This window comes from Poromitra crassiceps (assembly GCF_964638095.1).
Source record: "Poromitra crassiceps genome assembly, chromosome: 13".
Lineage (NCBI taxonomy): Eukaryota > Metazoa > Chordata > Actinopteri > Beryciformes > Melamphaidae > Poromitra > Poromitra crassiceps.
In genome coordinates, this window is record NC_139644.1 from 5,405,853 (window position 1) to 5,420,824 (window position 14,972).

At 45.5% G+C, this 14,972-nt stretch overlaps 2 protein-coding genes across 2 annotated transcripts in view; one reads left to right on the plus strand and one right to left on the minus strand.

Annotated features, from left to right (window-relative positions):
- The window catches only part of ift70 (intraflagellar transport 70), a 34,058-nt gene extending 31,634 nt beyond the window's left edge, over positions 1-2,424 (plus strand). Inside the window, exon 19 of the mRNA XM_083648801.1 lies at positions 1,236-2,424. Within this exon, the coding sequence (XP_083504927.1) occupies positions 1,236-1,372 (137 nt within the window). The 3' untranslated portion in view covers positions 1,373-2,424. The remainder of the gene's footprint in view (positions 1-1,235) is intronic.
- Positions 2,425-3,336: 912 nt separating this feature from the next.
- Positions 3,337-13,885, minus strand: cUnh16orf89 (chromosome Un C16orf89 homolog; the record flags this gene model as incomplete). Its single annotated transcript, XM_083649344.1, has 8 exons — positions 3,337-3,646; positions 4,150-4,239; positions 5,798-5,902; positions 6,203-6,365; positions 6,794-6,911; positions 9,272-9,422; positions 9,648-9,800; positions 13,717-13,885. The coding sequence occupies 8 exons, from the start codon at positions 13,883-13,885 to the stop codon at positions 3,543-3,545; spliced, it is 1,053 nt and encodes a 350-aa protein (XP_083505470.1). The 3' UTR covers positions 3,337-3,542.
- Positions 13,886-14,972: the final 1,087 nt, after the last annotated feature.

The window sequence follows — 14,972 nt, forward strand, 5'->3', positions numbered from 1 at the left end:
AAATCACCATCGGCGGGAGCTTTACTCCAGATGCTGTGCAGCCAAGAACACAAGTGAAATTCGTTCTCTCGTGACCTGTGGTTCTCAACGTGATGGACGATTCACCTTTCTTGTTAACAGTCCTAGTGAGAGGCAGGTCGAACGTCAAAGGCACTTCATCCATATTTATGATCTGCTCCGGTCCGATGGAATATTCCTTGATCTTTCTTTGTGTGAATTCGCCGAAGTTTGTAATTTTCTCCTGGTAGTTGGGAGGGAGTTGCTGACACAGTCGTCCGCGCCCTGACGGACAGTCCCTTTCGTCTCGGGTTTGTGCATGATCCTTTGCTGATGCTGCTGTTGTTGTTGTTCCTGTCTCGCTACTGTCTCAGACATGGCTTTCAGGCTCAATCGCCGCCATCGTCGTAACACAGCCAGTTCTCCATCTTTTGAAGCATGATGTTCGATTACAACGAGCTAGTTGTGTGGCTTAGCCTTCCAAAATGTTGCCGTTAGTTTTTTAGAATGTAATACATAGAATTGGGAATGTTACATTCAATTTCATTCAGACTGTCTTTCAGGCTCAATCGCTGCCATTTTCCCCCCGGAGCGAGGGAGGAGGGAGGGTGTTTTACCGTAGTGGCTGAGAGAGCGTAGTGGCACAGTGCTCCAATCAGGTCGCGAGGCACATTTTTTGCAACATCATCCAATCAGGGTCTCGCTCTCGTAATGTCTGTCTTGCTCTCGTTCTGCCTCATACCAACATCCATAGATTTTGGAGGTCCCCGAGCGGCCGTTAGCTGATAAAATCCATAGATAAGCCGCATCGTTATATAAGCCGCAGGGCCAAAAAACGGGGAAAAAGCCGCGGCTTATAGTCCGAAATTTACGGTACTGTTTGTTACTGCCAGACTTTGTTTATTGAATAAAAAAAAAAAAAAAACAAAAAAAAACTCAAATGTGGCGCTGCGGACGTCGGCGGAAGTGAGCAAGAGGTCGGAGTTCAGGAAGCTCACGTGACGACAGATGTAGTGTGTCCCAATAGTATGCATTTTGCATGCATGCTACACACTACAATCCATACTTTGTGAGGGCAGCGGCAGTACATACTACAAGAAAGAAGTACAAGTATGGGTATTGGAACGCAGCCCTGGTTTGTAGGCAGAAGCAGGAAGTGGGCGTGGCTTTGGCTCTCGTGGTCTTTTTGAAGGCGGGGCTTAAAGCCTGCTAATGTTGTGTGTGCTCTGTGCCTGCAGCATACGGTAGAGAGGAGCCGGCCATCATCGAGCAGCCTCTGGAGGAGGACCGCATCCACATCGGCAAGAACACCGTCACCTACGAGGCACGGCTGCTCAAGGCCCTCTTCTATGAGGTCATTGGCTGGAACCAGTGACATCATCAGACAGAGCCAATGACGCACGGTGTCATTTGATGGGAATTGGATACACAAATGGACACAAACACACCGAGTAGAGTAACACACCGTAGACTGTGTAAAGAGATGGGCGGAGTCACACCGTAGACTGTGTAAAGAGATGGGCGGAGTCACACCGTAGACTGCCATCTTGGTTCTTGCACAGCTCGCCCAGGACCAGGGCCACGTTCGAACTGTCAAACATGGGGGTGAATGGAGACTGGCTCACTTTTACAGCCAGCCTCAAGTGGCCATTCGAGGAATTGCAGTTTTGTGTACTATCGCGTTGGCGTCAATGAGACCAAGGAAAGCCTGCTATCATGTTACACACACACACACACACACACACACACACACACACACACACACACACACACACACACACACACACACACACACACACACACACACACACACACACACCCCATCAGACACTGGAATGTTTCCAGCAGAGCTGGACATTTCAAACAGGGGCCAGGAGGCTGGATATTTCTGGAAACATTCGCCTGTTGTTGAGCTCCTTTGGGCGTGTACACACACACACACACATTCACACACACACAAACACACACACACACACAGTAGAGTTGGGTAGTGGTTTTTGGCAGACTGTCATGATCCCAAAGTGGACCAAAAGATCTTATGTAACCATGTTTTTCTTTGAGCATTTTGTCCTGACTGCTGGGGGAGGCGGGGCCATGTGCTGCTGGGGGAGGCGGGGTCATGTGCTCGCACCCCAACTGCTCCTGCTTACAAATACCCTGTCTGATTGAGCAGTAAGGGAGTTGTCTTCTCTCAGTCCATAGGAAAACCTCTGGCTCGATTTCTATGTATTTTTATCTTTGAGGAAATGGAAGCAGAAACTCGTGGTATTGAGTATTTATTGTGATATAGAGGGAAAGCCAATACACAATACATGAGAACAACTTGTATCTGTATACTTTGATGCAGATATTCCTATTATCAAATCAAGACGACTTTACGGCATCAAGTGGATGAAAAAGAAAACATGTTTTACTGAAAAATAAAGATAATTATTTCACGTTTGTAAATCTTGTTGCCCTGTGAGGTTTGCATCTACAAAACACAGTGTCATCTAATTAAGAGTAGAGGGTTTGCCTAAAGGTTGAGCATACAGTAACCTATATTTAAGATTGGATTGTGATTTGAATTGGTCCCAGAGATGTGGGACTGATCCAGCACATACTGTAATATTTTACCATATCCAGAGATGCTCACAAGTGGTTTTTTGCAGGTCCAAGTCTCAAGTCTTTGAGCTGGAGTCCAAGTCAAGTCTCAAGTCTTTGAGCTAGAGTCCAAGTCAAGTCTCAAGTCTTTGAGCTGGAGTCCAAGTCAAGTCTCAAGTCTTTGAGCTAGAGTCCAAGTCAAGTCTCAAGTCTTTGAGCTGGAGTCCAAGTCAAGTCTCAAGTCTTTGAGCTGGAGTCCAAGTCAAGTCTCAAGTCTTTGAGCTAGAGTCCAAGTCAAGTCTCAAGTCTTTGAGCTGGAGTCCAAGTCAAGTCTCAAGTCTTTGAGCTAGTGTCCAAGTCAAGTCTCAAGTCTTTGGTCACAAGTCAAAAAGTCAAGTCTAATGGATGAGCATTCCATCACATGCTGGATGCCATCTGGTCTGCTCAGAACACTGCAGAGCTAAAAGCATGTAGTGTATTATCCTCACTCATGATCTATTAGCTTACAGCATCAGCAGCATTGATGAGTTAACTTTATTATTAGTAGACATTTCCTTCATGTTAATGAGGCAAACAATACAAATTGTTCATTAGTCCCAAATCTTGAGTCTGTCCAGTCTCAAGTCTTTTGAGGACAAGTCTCAAGTCAAGTCTCAAGTCACTGTGTGTGTGACTCACATCCCCGTCTCTGACCGAATCCAACATGTCAAATCAAACGTGGGGAAAAAAAACGCTCTTTCTTGAGCTTGTGTTTTGTACCGAGCGTTTAATAACCATCTTATGTTCATAAAGCAACATATTGTGTCGGAACAGTCACCAGCATAGATGCATACACAGAACCTCTCTACCCAGCGACCCAAAACGTTTGGCTGTTGTGAACGCACCCTGCTGTGCTGTGAGGTGAGGGGTGTTCAGGACAGCGCCCCCTGCTGTGCTGCAGAGTGAGGTGTCGTGAGGGGCGTTCAGGACAGTGGCCTCTTGGTGATGTCCTGCACTGTCAGGTAGTAGCTCAGGTATCCTCCCAGCGCGCTAACAGCCACGCCTGTCATGTGACTCGAACAGCCGTCTGGAAGAGCCGAAGACAACAGAACATGAGGAAGAAAGAGAAGAACGAATGGAAAAGAAGGAGATGTAATAGAAGACAATGGGAGAGAAGGGAATGAGACGAAAGAAGATCATTTAATCAAATGGAATGGCAGAGAGAATAGAACTGGCTGCATTAAATGAGAAATTCACCCAAAAATGAAAATCCACTCACAGTATTTTAGTTTCACAGCAAAACACTGTTACAGAAATCTCCTCGACAACTGAAGTCTCACAGCCTTATGAGATCGCTTTCTTAGCTTTCAAAATCATTTACATTTGTCACAAAGGCATCCAAATAGTCCTATAATCTGACACAATAAATCACACACACACACACACACACACACCTCGTAGTGTCTTGTACCTCCTCTTCACACACACACACACACACACACACACACACACACACACACACACACACACACACCTCGTAGTGTCTTGTACCTCCTCTTCACACACACACACACACACACACACACACACCTCGTAGTGTCTTGTCCCTCCTCTTTACTCTCCGGTGGGGCTGCAGTTGTTCCAGCAGCTCGTCTCCGATGATCTGTGAGAGGCCTCTCTCTGAGGAGGGAGACAGCAGAGTTTAGCACACACACACACACACATACACACACACACACACACACACACACACACACACACACACACACACACACACACACACATACACACACACACACACGCACACGCACACGCATGCACACATACACACCAACACACATACTGCTCAAAATGATCTGTTCAGATTATAGTTAAAGAGCAGAGCTGGTGCAGGTTGTAGCCCACATTGCATTAATTTGTGGGAGGGGCATATAGCAATGGAATTTACCATTATTGTTGTTGTTGTTGTTATTATTTTAATCACATATAGCTGCATCTAGATTCATTTTTGTAAAGCCGTCATTTGTGCACAAATGACATCACTGGTCCACAACTTAACTCAAATAAACTCTCAATGTCAAACTAAATGAATGTCTGCAAAACTGTTGACAGTGTTTGGATATGTGTGAGATTAATAAAATATATAATAATATTGTGAGGAAAATAAATCAGTGTTGTTTTTCCGTGAAGTTCTGCTTTAATAGATGCGAAGGAAATAAAATGGTGATCCAGTCGATCCCAATCGTCATTTGTGCTCACTGCCATGTTTTTGGGTGACATGATAAATGAATGCTGTGCCAGGTTGTGCTCGTACAGACAGTGAAAACCAGGTTGTGCTCGTACAGACAGTGAAAACCAGGTTGTGCTCGTACAGATAGTGAAAACCAGGTTGTGCTCGTACAGATAGTGAAAACCAGGTTGTGCTCGTACAGATAGTGAAAACCAGGTTGTGCTCGTACAGATAGTGAAAACCAGGTTGTGCTCGTACAGATAGTGAAAACCAGGTTGTGCACGTACAGACAGTGAAAACCAGGTTGTGCACGTACAGACAGTGAAAACCAGGTTGTGCACGTACAGACAGTGAAAACCAGGTTGTGCACGTACAGACAGTGAAAACCAGGTTGTGCACGTACAGACAGAGTATGTCAAATACGCCGAATTTAAAATGTTTAAGCACGACTAAAGTATGCACACGACATGTGCACCTATGTGCAGTGAATATGTCTCTGACTTGTCTTATCACTATACTGCCTTATTGCTTGTTGTGTCTCTTGTTGTTTTTGCACTCATAGTCCCTGTTATATTTGTACTATGTTATAAACGGAGTCCACAGCACAATAATTTCACACGTGATACTTGTACCATGGAGTGACAATAAAAAATCTTGAATCTTGAATCTTGACAGTGAAAACCAGGTTGTGCACGTACAGATAGTGAAAACCAGGTTGTGCACGTACAGATAGTGAAAACCAGGTTGTGCTCGTACAGACAGTGAAAACCAAAAGGCCAGTTTCCATGTCACAGTGACACCTTGATGGTAAAGCAGGCATCTTAACCAGGCTTCTCATCAGAGCCTCCATTCACATCATTTTAATGGAGTCAAACTGGTTAAGAAGGGAATAATTCTCTGTGCATGTAAAGATAGCCAATGTTAGCTATATGATGCTTTTACAAAATATGAGCTCTGAACATACGGCTTCTGAACAAGAAGCCGTATGAGAGATGCTGTAACACTCACCATCGCTCCCAAAACATCCTACTTCCTGATCCTGCAGCCTGAGAATGTGCTGCAGCCAATCAGCTTTGTAGAAGTCAGAGAAGCCAGCCAATCCACACAGCAGTACTGTCAACAGAGAGGAAATGGATTCAAGTCAGTCAAACCCACTCTGGAACATCTATATGACCATTCAGCTGAACTGTCACAGGTTGTTAGAGGAGATGCAACATTATTGACACTGTGGGTAATAAATAATAATAATGGAAATTACATTTCAGCATCGCATTTGCAAAATCTGTCCAAAGACACACAGACAGACATATACTGTAAACACCTGGCATAATACTCAAAACCACTTATGTGATATAGTTCCCCTACAATAGGTGTCTCCAGGACATTTTGCCATGATGACACTCAGACACTCACTGTTTTCGATGAAGATGTCCTGCGTCTGTCCACTGAAGTGGTCTTTGATGATCTCCAGGTTGCTCTTCATCATGTTGGAGCAGAAGATCTTCTGGTAGCTCCGCTCGGTCATGTTGGCCCGCGAGCCTCGCATGTCGCCCTTCAGCATGCTGGAGCAGCCGTTCTGCAGAGACGCAGGGAGGGACGGCTCACTGAGCTCTGACCCGTATGGGTCAACTTGATAACCATTAGCTGAGCATTTATGTCTTTATTCAACGTCTTTAGGGATGGAACGATTTCTGCTTTAATAACAAACTGTGATGAAATGTCTGATGGTTAACAGTACAGGTTCACATTTTAATTATCACTAAAACTGTGCTACCGTGATTGCAGCGCTTTCGCTGAGAGAGAGTTGAGATAGAAAAACCTGGGCTTATGAAAGCAAAAGAAGCTCCACAGCATAAAGTCAACAAAGCATTCATTGTGATCAAAGTTGACACTTTGGAGAGAAGTGGTTTTCATTGGATTGTAGATCCTCTGTCAACACTTTTGCTTCCATCATGTTTCTCACTGATTGGCTGGTTTGAGCCGGGGGTTGGTTGTGTATCTCACCATGGTTCCGATCATGAAGTAGAGCAGCTGGTGTGAGAGCGAGTAGTGTGGACAGCCGAAGCGAGTCATGGTGTCCCGACAGGACTTGGTGACGATGCAGGGCGTCCCGTTGTTCTTCCTGTACGGACAGACACAGTGACAGACCACTGAGGGGGCGGAGTCTGCTCTTATGTTTGCCTACACATGTGCAGCCCAATGCGGGTAGTATTGTCACTTGGTCAGAACCCCTCTTGTTAGTTGTTAAAGCACTGGGGACCCCATTTTCATCATTTTTCTATGCCACCGGACTCCACGTTTTTTGTCATTTTTCGATGCCATGAGACCGTAGTCAACAACGTGTCTTATGGTGATCGCAAAGTCGCTACTGATTGGTGAGGACTGAATCCACCACTGGCCAATCACTGGCCAAGTGGACGGTTCACTTTCGACCCCAGTTGGCTGAGGAAAAGTGTCCCAGACCCAAGCCCCTTCTAAACATCCAGTGGAATCCGGATTATAACCAGCTCCTAGCCGGTTGGCCTGCATGTTTAGAAACAATTAGCCGGCTTATGGCACTCCCGCGAGTGCGGATCATGACCATCTGTATAGGAGTGGGCGGGTGGTGGCACTTTACAAACCATTAATGTCCCATTTATTTTCACGTGTCTGGATTATTTGGAAGAGAGCCAAATTAGGTGAGTAAACAAGTAAAAGTTGAATCGTTTCTTTGTCCCCCATCTGCCAGTTTAAAAATGCAACAAGGAGATGATAGCCTACTACTAGAGTTGTGCGATCTTGACCTCAGTCAGATCGTCAATCGCCACCCTTTGACATCACCAATACACAATGTCATCGCGCAAGCACATGGCTAATTATAATATGGACGTTAACATCCATATTAATTAGCCATGTGCTTCAGCTGCACTGGGTACTTTGCTAACTTAGCATCGATGCTAGCGGGACTTACCCAGCTATCGTCATTGCCTGCTTACTGCTGCTTGCTGGTAATGTTAATCCCATGTCAGAAAAAGTCTCCAGATTTGTCGCTAACGTTAGTCTCTTCTGAGAAAGATTGTCTCCAGGAGGGTCTGAAAAGTTGTCTCGAGTTGGATGCAGCCAAGTATTGTGAGGCAGCCAGTGACGTGTTGTGACTGTGAGCGTCCAAGCTAACACAGCTGCGGAGAGGAGCTGACTGACTGACAGCCTATATCGAGACATAGGCCTAGCCTAACTTTTGTGGGGAGAAATAAATTGAAAACTAGTCAGATGACTTGAATGCCACTTGTAAAATAAATCACCCACAGTAATTGATGACGGTGCGACCACTATTTTGACTGGGCGGCTTTTGGCCGATGTAACAAAGGCAAGCGCTCATTTTTGGCACATTGCCACCCCTCATTATTGCCTGAATGGTCGGAATGGATCCTCCATTAAAATGGCATGTTTTTGAATGGAGTTTGGTTACAGATTCGCTAAAGCTGTTTCCATATCACATTTCTTGTTATCGAAACACGCTACTGCACCCCCTCCCCACGCCCACTGGCAGAGAGAATACGGACCATTTCCAGCTGTTTCTAAATACAGACTCCTCATGTCTAGAAAGGTAAAACTGGAAAATATCCTGCTCTGGCTAGCCGGACATGATCTAGACCAGTGATTCCCAACCTGTGGTCCGCGGCCCCCTGGTGGGCCGCGAAGGTATTGCAAGTGGGCCGCCAAATCATTTCCAAAAAAGTATGATTTTTGAAAAAAAAAAAAAAAAAAAACAATTTTTTTTTTAAAGATTTTGAAAAATCATACTTGAAAAAGTATGATTTTTGTTTCTTTGATGTTATTGCTTTTGCTTGAATTGAAGTTTCATCTTTACATCATCTTTATATTGGGTTTGTGTTTATTTGTAACCCTATCGATTTAATGGGCTTTCTTCTGATATTTGGATTTTGTTTGGATCTGATATTGGATGTCAAATTGTTATGAGAATGCATTTTTCCATTGTTGAAGGATACTGTTATTTATTAATCATTTGTTAATTAGCCTGTTACAGACAGCCCCTTGCTTGTCATTTCTGACATCTGTGTGGTGCTGATGGACAGCTCCTTGAATGATTGGTGTGTGTGTGTGTGTGTGTGTGTGTGTGTGTGTGTGTGTCTGTGTGTGTGTGTGCGTGTGTGTGTGTATGTGTGTGTGTGTGTGGACAGCTCCTTGAAAACTGTAATACTGAAGGTGTTGCAACATGTTACAGGTGCTGTGTTAGTGACTGTGGAGCTTCCAACATGTTTCTCCTGTATTCAGTTCAGTCCTTTATGTTCAATTTTCAATAAAAAAGTGCTCTGAGAACGCATTATATGGCCTTTGTATTTATGGGGTCGGAGGTGGGCCGCGAACATTTTTGAGACATAAAAGTGGGCCCTGAGTTGGAAAAGGTTGGGAACCACTGATCTAGACTTCATGTTTAGAAGAGGCTCCAGAGAGAGCTCTGCAGCATGCAGTAACACCTACCAGGTGCCCAGCAGCAGAGTCATGCACTTGTCACTCAGCTGCTCGTCGTAGCACTCAGAGTTTCGGGTGGAGGAATAGACCAGGCTGGGGTCTGTGGAGCTCCACTCCTGAGGTACCGACCAGAACCTCCACGACAGAATGGGCTCAAACTCTGCAGGGTACCAGGGAGGGAGGGGGAGAGGGAGGGAGAGAGAGAGGGAGAGAGGGAGGGAGAGAGAGGGAGGGAGGGAGAGAGAGGGAGGGAGGGAGAGGGAGGGGAGACGTGAGACTAGGCGTCAAGTTACATACCGTAATTTCTGGGTAAAGAACTCCTTGGAACAGGGCTGCCACTTGGTGGCGCCACAGAGCGAAGCGTCCTGTGGTGGCCGTGACTCACCTCTGTAGTACTTGGGCTCGTTCTGCTGCAGTGCTGTCACAGCCTTGTCCAGGCTTTGGTCCAGCCGGCGGAGCAGCGCCACGGTAGCGGTGCGCTGAGCCCAGCTGAGTGGGTCGGTGTGGGGCCAGGTCCGGACCGCCTCCTTCAGCTCAGCTGGAGGAGCCATCATCAGGATCAGGCGACCAACCAGAAGGGACACATTTGAACGTTATTTGGGCATTACTACATGTGCTTCCCCCACAATCTAGTCCAGTTCTTCTCAAACTTGTTTTGGCTTCAGTACCACCTTGCCCTGATTTCTGAATCCAACTACCCGCTTTACCCAACTCCAACATGTTGCTTAGAAAACTGCAAGAGAGAGAGAACTATTAGCATAATGATGCAATGACTGAATGATAACCCACCTTTTGAAGAATATAACATTACACAAGAAGAAATGGATTGAAAAAGTTGCAATTAGTGCCTCCTGAGCGGATTTATTTTAATGTTTGGTTTATTTTCATGATTTATTCTTCCAAAAGTACTACACCCTGTAGTAATTATTATCATTCTGTATACAAATGCATTTCTCCATTGTTGAATGATGCCGTTATTTAATTTGTAACCACATATGTGTTAATTAGTCTATTGCAGACAGTCCCTCACTTTTAGTTTCTGCTTTCTGTGTGGTGCTGATGGACAGCTCCTTCAAAAGTCCTCTGAGAACACAAAAGCCTTGTGGAATGGGATGCAATTTCCCAGCCAATCAGTTACTGTAAATCAGAGGTTCTCAAATGTTTTTCAGCCAAGGACCCCTTACAAGATAGAAAATATACCGGGGACCCCCTCATTCTGATTTGTGATTTTGGGCTAAGCTTAATTGTTTCCACGGTAACGTGCTTGACTTTTAATTTGATAGGTTTGTTATTAGAATGTAATCCATGAACCATTTTAAAGCATAAACTATTTTCGTTGAACTATGAAGATTTTGCAATTTTTTTTTTTTTTTTTTTTTATTACATTACATTTACATTACGTCATTTAGCAGACACTTTTGTTTTATCCAAAGCGACTTACAATATCACAATTTGTCAACAGTACAGAAAACCACTATGCAACACAATCAATGACAGCCAAGATATTTTGATAGACTAGCACCATGTAGGAAATAGTTTGAGAAGGAATAAGTAACATGTAGCATTTTATTTAATTTTTTTTTTTTTTTTTACTTGAAAACTTTTCGCGGACCCCCTGGCAAAGTGCCACGGACCCCTGGGGGTCCGCGGACCCCCATTTGAGAACCACTGCTGTAAATGACCCCAGTGTTGTGAACGGGTCTGTCTGTCTGTCTGTCTGTGTCTGTCTGTCTGTCTGTCTGTCTGTCTGTCTGTCTTTCTGTCTGTCTGTCTGTCTGTCTGTGTCTGTCTGTCTGTCTGTCTGTGTCTGTCTGTCTGTCTGTCTGTCTGTCTGTCTGTGTCTGTCTGTCTGTCTGTACGTTGTGGTGCAGTGCAGCTGTAATCTGATGCCACACATCATGAGCTGCTCTCCTGCTCTCCACAGGCTGGACAGAGGCCAGCACAGGAAACAAGGCCTTCACATGTTTGGATTGCTTTCATACAGATATCTAACCTGGTAACCAGCCCCAATGACTCCTTCATTAGGGTCTGGACGCTCTGCTATCCACCACTCTGGCGTATTTTTCAGCCTTAACTGATTGGACGCTGTCTGTGTCAACCTTGTTCCACCTTTTACTCCACTGCAGCCCAATGACAGCAGTGCTGCTCTCTCTCTGTTTGTCTGTTCTCACTTTGTTAAACTCTTTGTCTGCTCCAGAGCTGGAAGACCGGAAACAGCCGGCATCACGGTCTCACTGCATCGATAAACATGTTATTTATGGAAAGAGCGTGAATCAAACTGGTTGACATAAACTGGTCATTCAGTGGGTTTACTGCTACATAACTAACCTGATAACCGCTAGCTAGCCTAGCTATTAACATACAGGTGTGTTGTTGCAGCGCTCTAATGCGTTATCGGTAATGTTAGATTCATGATTAATAAGGTCCCGCCCCCTACATTGACCAGCCAATCAGGTGTCCCGGACAGTATCTGTCCTGAATAAAGGCAGTGGATGGGCATAGGTCCAGACTGTGATTCATTATGGGGCTGCTGGATACCAGGCTAACAGATATCTCTTCACTGTGCCAATGTGAAAATATCTTTCAAGATTCAAGATTCAGGATTCGAGATTTTATTGTCACTCCATAGTACAAGTACGCATGTGTGAAATTCTTATGCTGTAGGCTCCCTTACAGAGAAGGTGCAGTAGGTAAATAGGTGCAAAATCACAGCAAACACAATCACAACAACAACAACAACAATAACAATAAGGCAATATCGTTAACTAGGGCAAACAATGTAAACAGTGTATGTAAGGCAGTTGTGGCAAACACTAAAATACGAAGGGTAATAAATAAGTAATAAGGTATTAAAATAGAATAAGATGGAATAGATATAAAAGTGTCCAGATGTGCAAAGGGGTGTGCAAATGCCAGTGTGACCTCTAACTGTGCCAATATGGCTTCTAAATGTGCCAGTGTGACCTCTAAATGTGCCAATGTGAAATACCTCTAAGGGGACATTCACACCCAAAGCGCTTTTGGAGCTGCCAGCATCTTTCAGCAATTCATTCCTTATGTAAGGATGCGCTAAACGTGCTCCTCTTTTAATGAACACACCTGGCGTTTCAGCGCTGGTGGCGTCTGTTGTTTTTGGAGGAGCGCTGTGGGCGTTTTTAAGATGAAAAAAGTTGAACATTAGAGAAAAAGCGCGCTCCTCGTCTTTTCCACTCCTCCTACCTTTTCTCCTCCCGAGGGATCCTCGACATCCGCTGCTGCCAGAATTGGCAATGATCTGGCTTTCATGTTGACAGTGAACAACATCAAACAGACAAAACCAGCTGGCTACTTGTGTTCGTTGTGCTGCTATCTGTACTGCACGCGACTACAGGGATAAACAAAACGAAGTAAAAAAAAAACGCTCCGTGCGCTGTGTTTTGTGCACAATGGAAGCGCTCTCAACATGATTTCATAGCGTTCTGACTGAAAAAAACGCTTTTGGTGTGAATGTCCCCTTACTGTGCCAAGGTGGCCTCTAACTGTGCCAATGTGGCCTCTAACTGTGCCAATGTGACCTCTAACTGTACCAATGTGACCTCTAACTAGCTAGCTATAGCTAGCTGGATAAACGGCTCAAATGTAAAGGCCATTCCTAAACACCGGCAGTTCAGTGACAAATATATTTTCTTTGCGGCACAAAAAACACACATATGAGGGGGTACTAGGCATGAGGGGGTGCTAGGCATGAGGGGGTACTAGGCATGAGGGGGTGCTAGGCATGAGGGGGTACTAGGCATGAGGGGGTACTAGGCATGAGGGGGTGCTAGGCATGGCAAAACAGCTCAAGGGGTATATTCAATGGGTAACTGTCTGCCTTTCCGAAGCCCTGCCACTCCGAACGTTAACTTCCATTATTCGGACTGGCGGTCGTTCACCTTAGAAGCCGCAATGCCGACCTTAGGTTTAGGCGTGGGGGTGGGAGAGGTTAGGTTTTGGGTTAGGGTCTGGGGGAGGTTAGGTTTAGGCATGGGGGGAGGTTAGGTTTGGCGTGGGAAAACGGGGAATATAGAACCCGGGGAACATAGACATGATCCCTTTCTGAGTGCCGATATTTCGGAGTGGCAGAACGTCGGAGTGGCAGCACGTCGGAGTGGCAGCATGTAACCTATTCAATGATTGCAGTAGAAACGACAAGCAGTTTTGGTGCTGGCATCTGGTTTGCTTCCTATTAGCTATGTGGTGCTGATGTGAGCCAACAACAACAACAACAACAACAGCAACAACAACAACAACAACAGCAACAACAACAACAGCAACAACAACAACAACAACAGCAACAACAACAACAACAACAGCAACAACAACAACAACAACAACAACAACAACAACAACAACAACAACCCTGCTTGTTGTTGTTGTTGGTAGTCCCCCCCCCCCCCCCCCCCCCCCCCCCCCCAAGCCAGTTTGGGCCTTACCCTGCAGGATGATGAAGCCGACCACTCCGTCCAGGTTGATGCTGTCATGCTGCTCCTCCAGGAAGGCGGTTCCCTGCCTCAGGCTTTGCAGGATGTCGTCGATCACCTCCGCCTGCGAGCGGCACAGGAGCCCAGAGAGGACCACCAGGAGCAGGACGAGCCGAGGCATGGCGACCAGGATCAGAGCATCAAACCTCCGGCAGCTTCTCACAGGCAGGCAGGCAGGCAGGCAGGCAAGCTGTGCTCCGACCGAGGAGAGAGAGAGAGAGAGAGAGAGAGAGAGAGAGCGAGAGAGAGAGACACACACACACAGAGAGAGAGAGAGAGAGAGAGAGAGCGAGAGAGAGACACACACACAGAGAGAGAGAGAGAGAGACACACACACACACACACACACACACACAGAGAGAGAGAGAGAGAGAGAGAGAGAGAGAGAGAGAGAGAGAGAGAGAGAGACACACACACACACACAGAAAGAGAGAGAGAGAGAGAGAGAGAGAGAGAGAGAGAGAGAGAGAGAGCGAGCGAGCAGCGGCGCTAGGCTTTTGGATAACCTCGCGTCACCAGGCTCTTCTCGGCGCTTTTGGAAGACGCTACCGCTGTGACGGGCTGTGGGTGGCTGTCAGGGGACAATCCAGTTCATTTTACATTTCATTATGCTAATACAGGATGTATCTAGACTAAATTGGTCTCCATGACTCCATCAAATAAATTCTCGTATCATCATTCATTCCCTAGCATGGATACACATTTGTATTAATTAATTAATTACTATGTCTGGTTGGTTAGGCTAATAAACACAATCTATGAAGGGTTTGATAAGAAAGCTAATAGCGTAAACAACATGTTGTTAGTCGGATAAAGGAGAAAAATATTCATAAAATGGTGATTTCATTCATGAGAATAGCCCAGAGCTGACAGGCTGACACACACGCTTCCCAGTGATGCTGCGTTCAAGTCACATGAAAAAATCCGTCAGTAAGGCAGGGCAGTTAAAGGGAACGACTTGGCAATGTCCAATCTCTTCAAACTCATTCGAAACAGCCAGGACTCAGTGAAACTGACATTTTCTGTAGACATGAATTTTCATCATCTTCTCACACTTCCCCCGCCTATGTGGCCGATGCTTTTGAGTCCATGTTTTACAGTAAACCAAACAGTGACTGTCCAAGCACAGCTGCTGTGGCATTATAGTTGGGATCACACAATTGTGTATGTTTATGTTGTTTTTCTTTGAAATAAATATATCATCCATC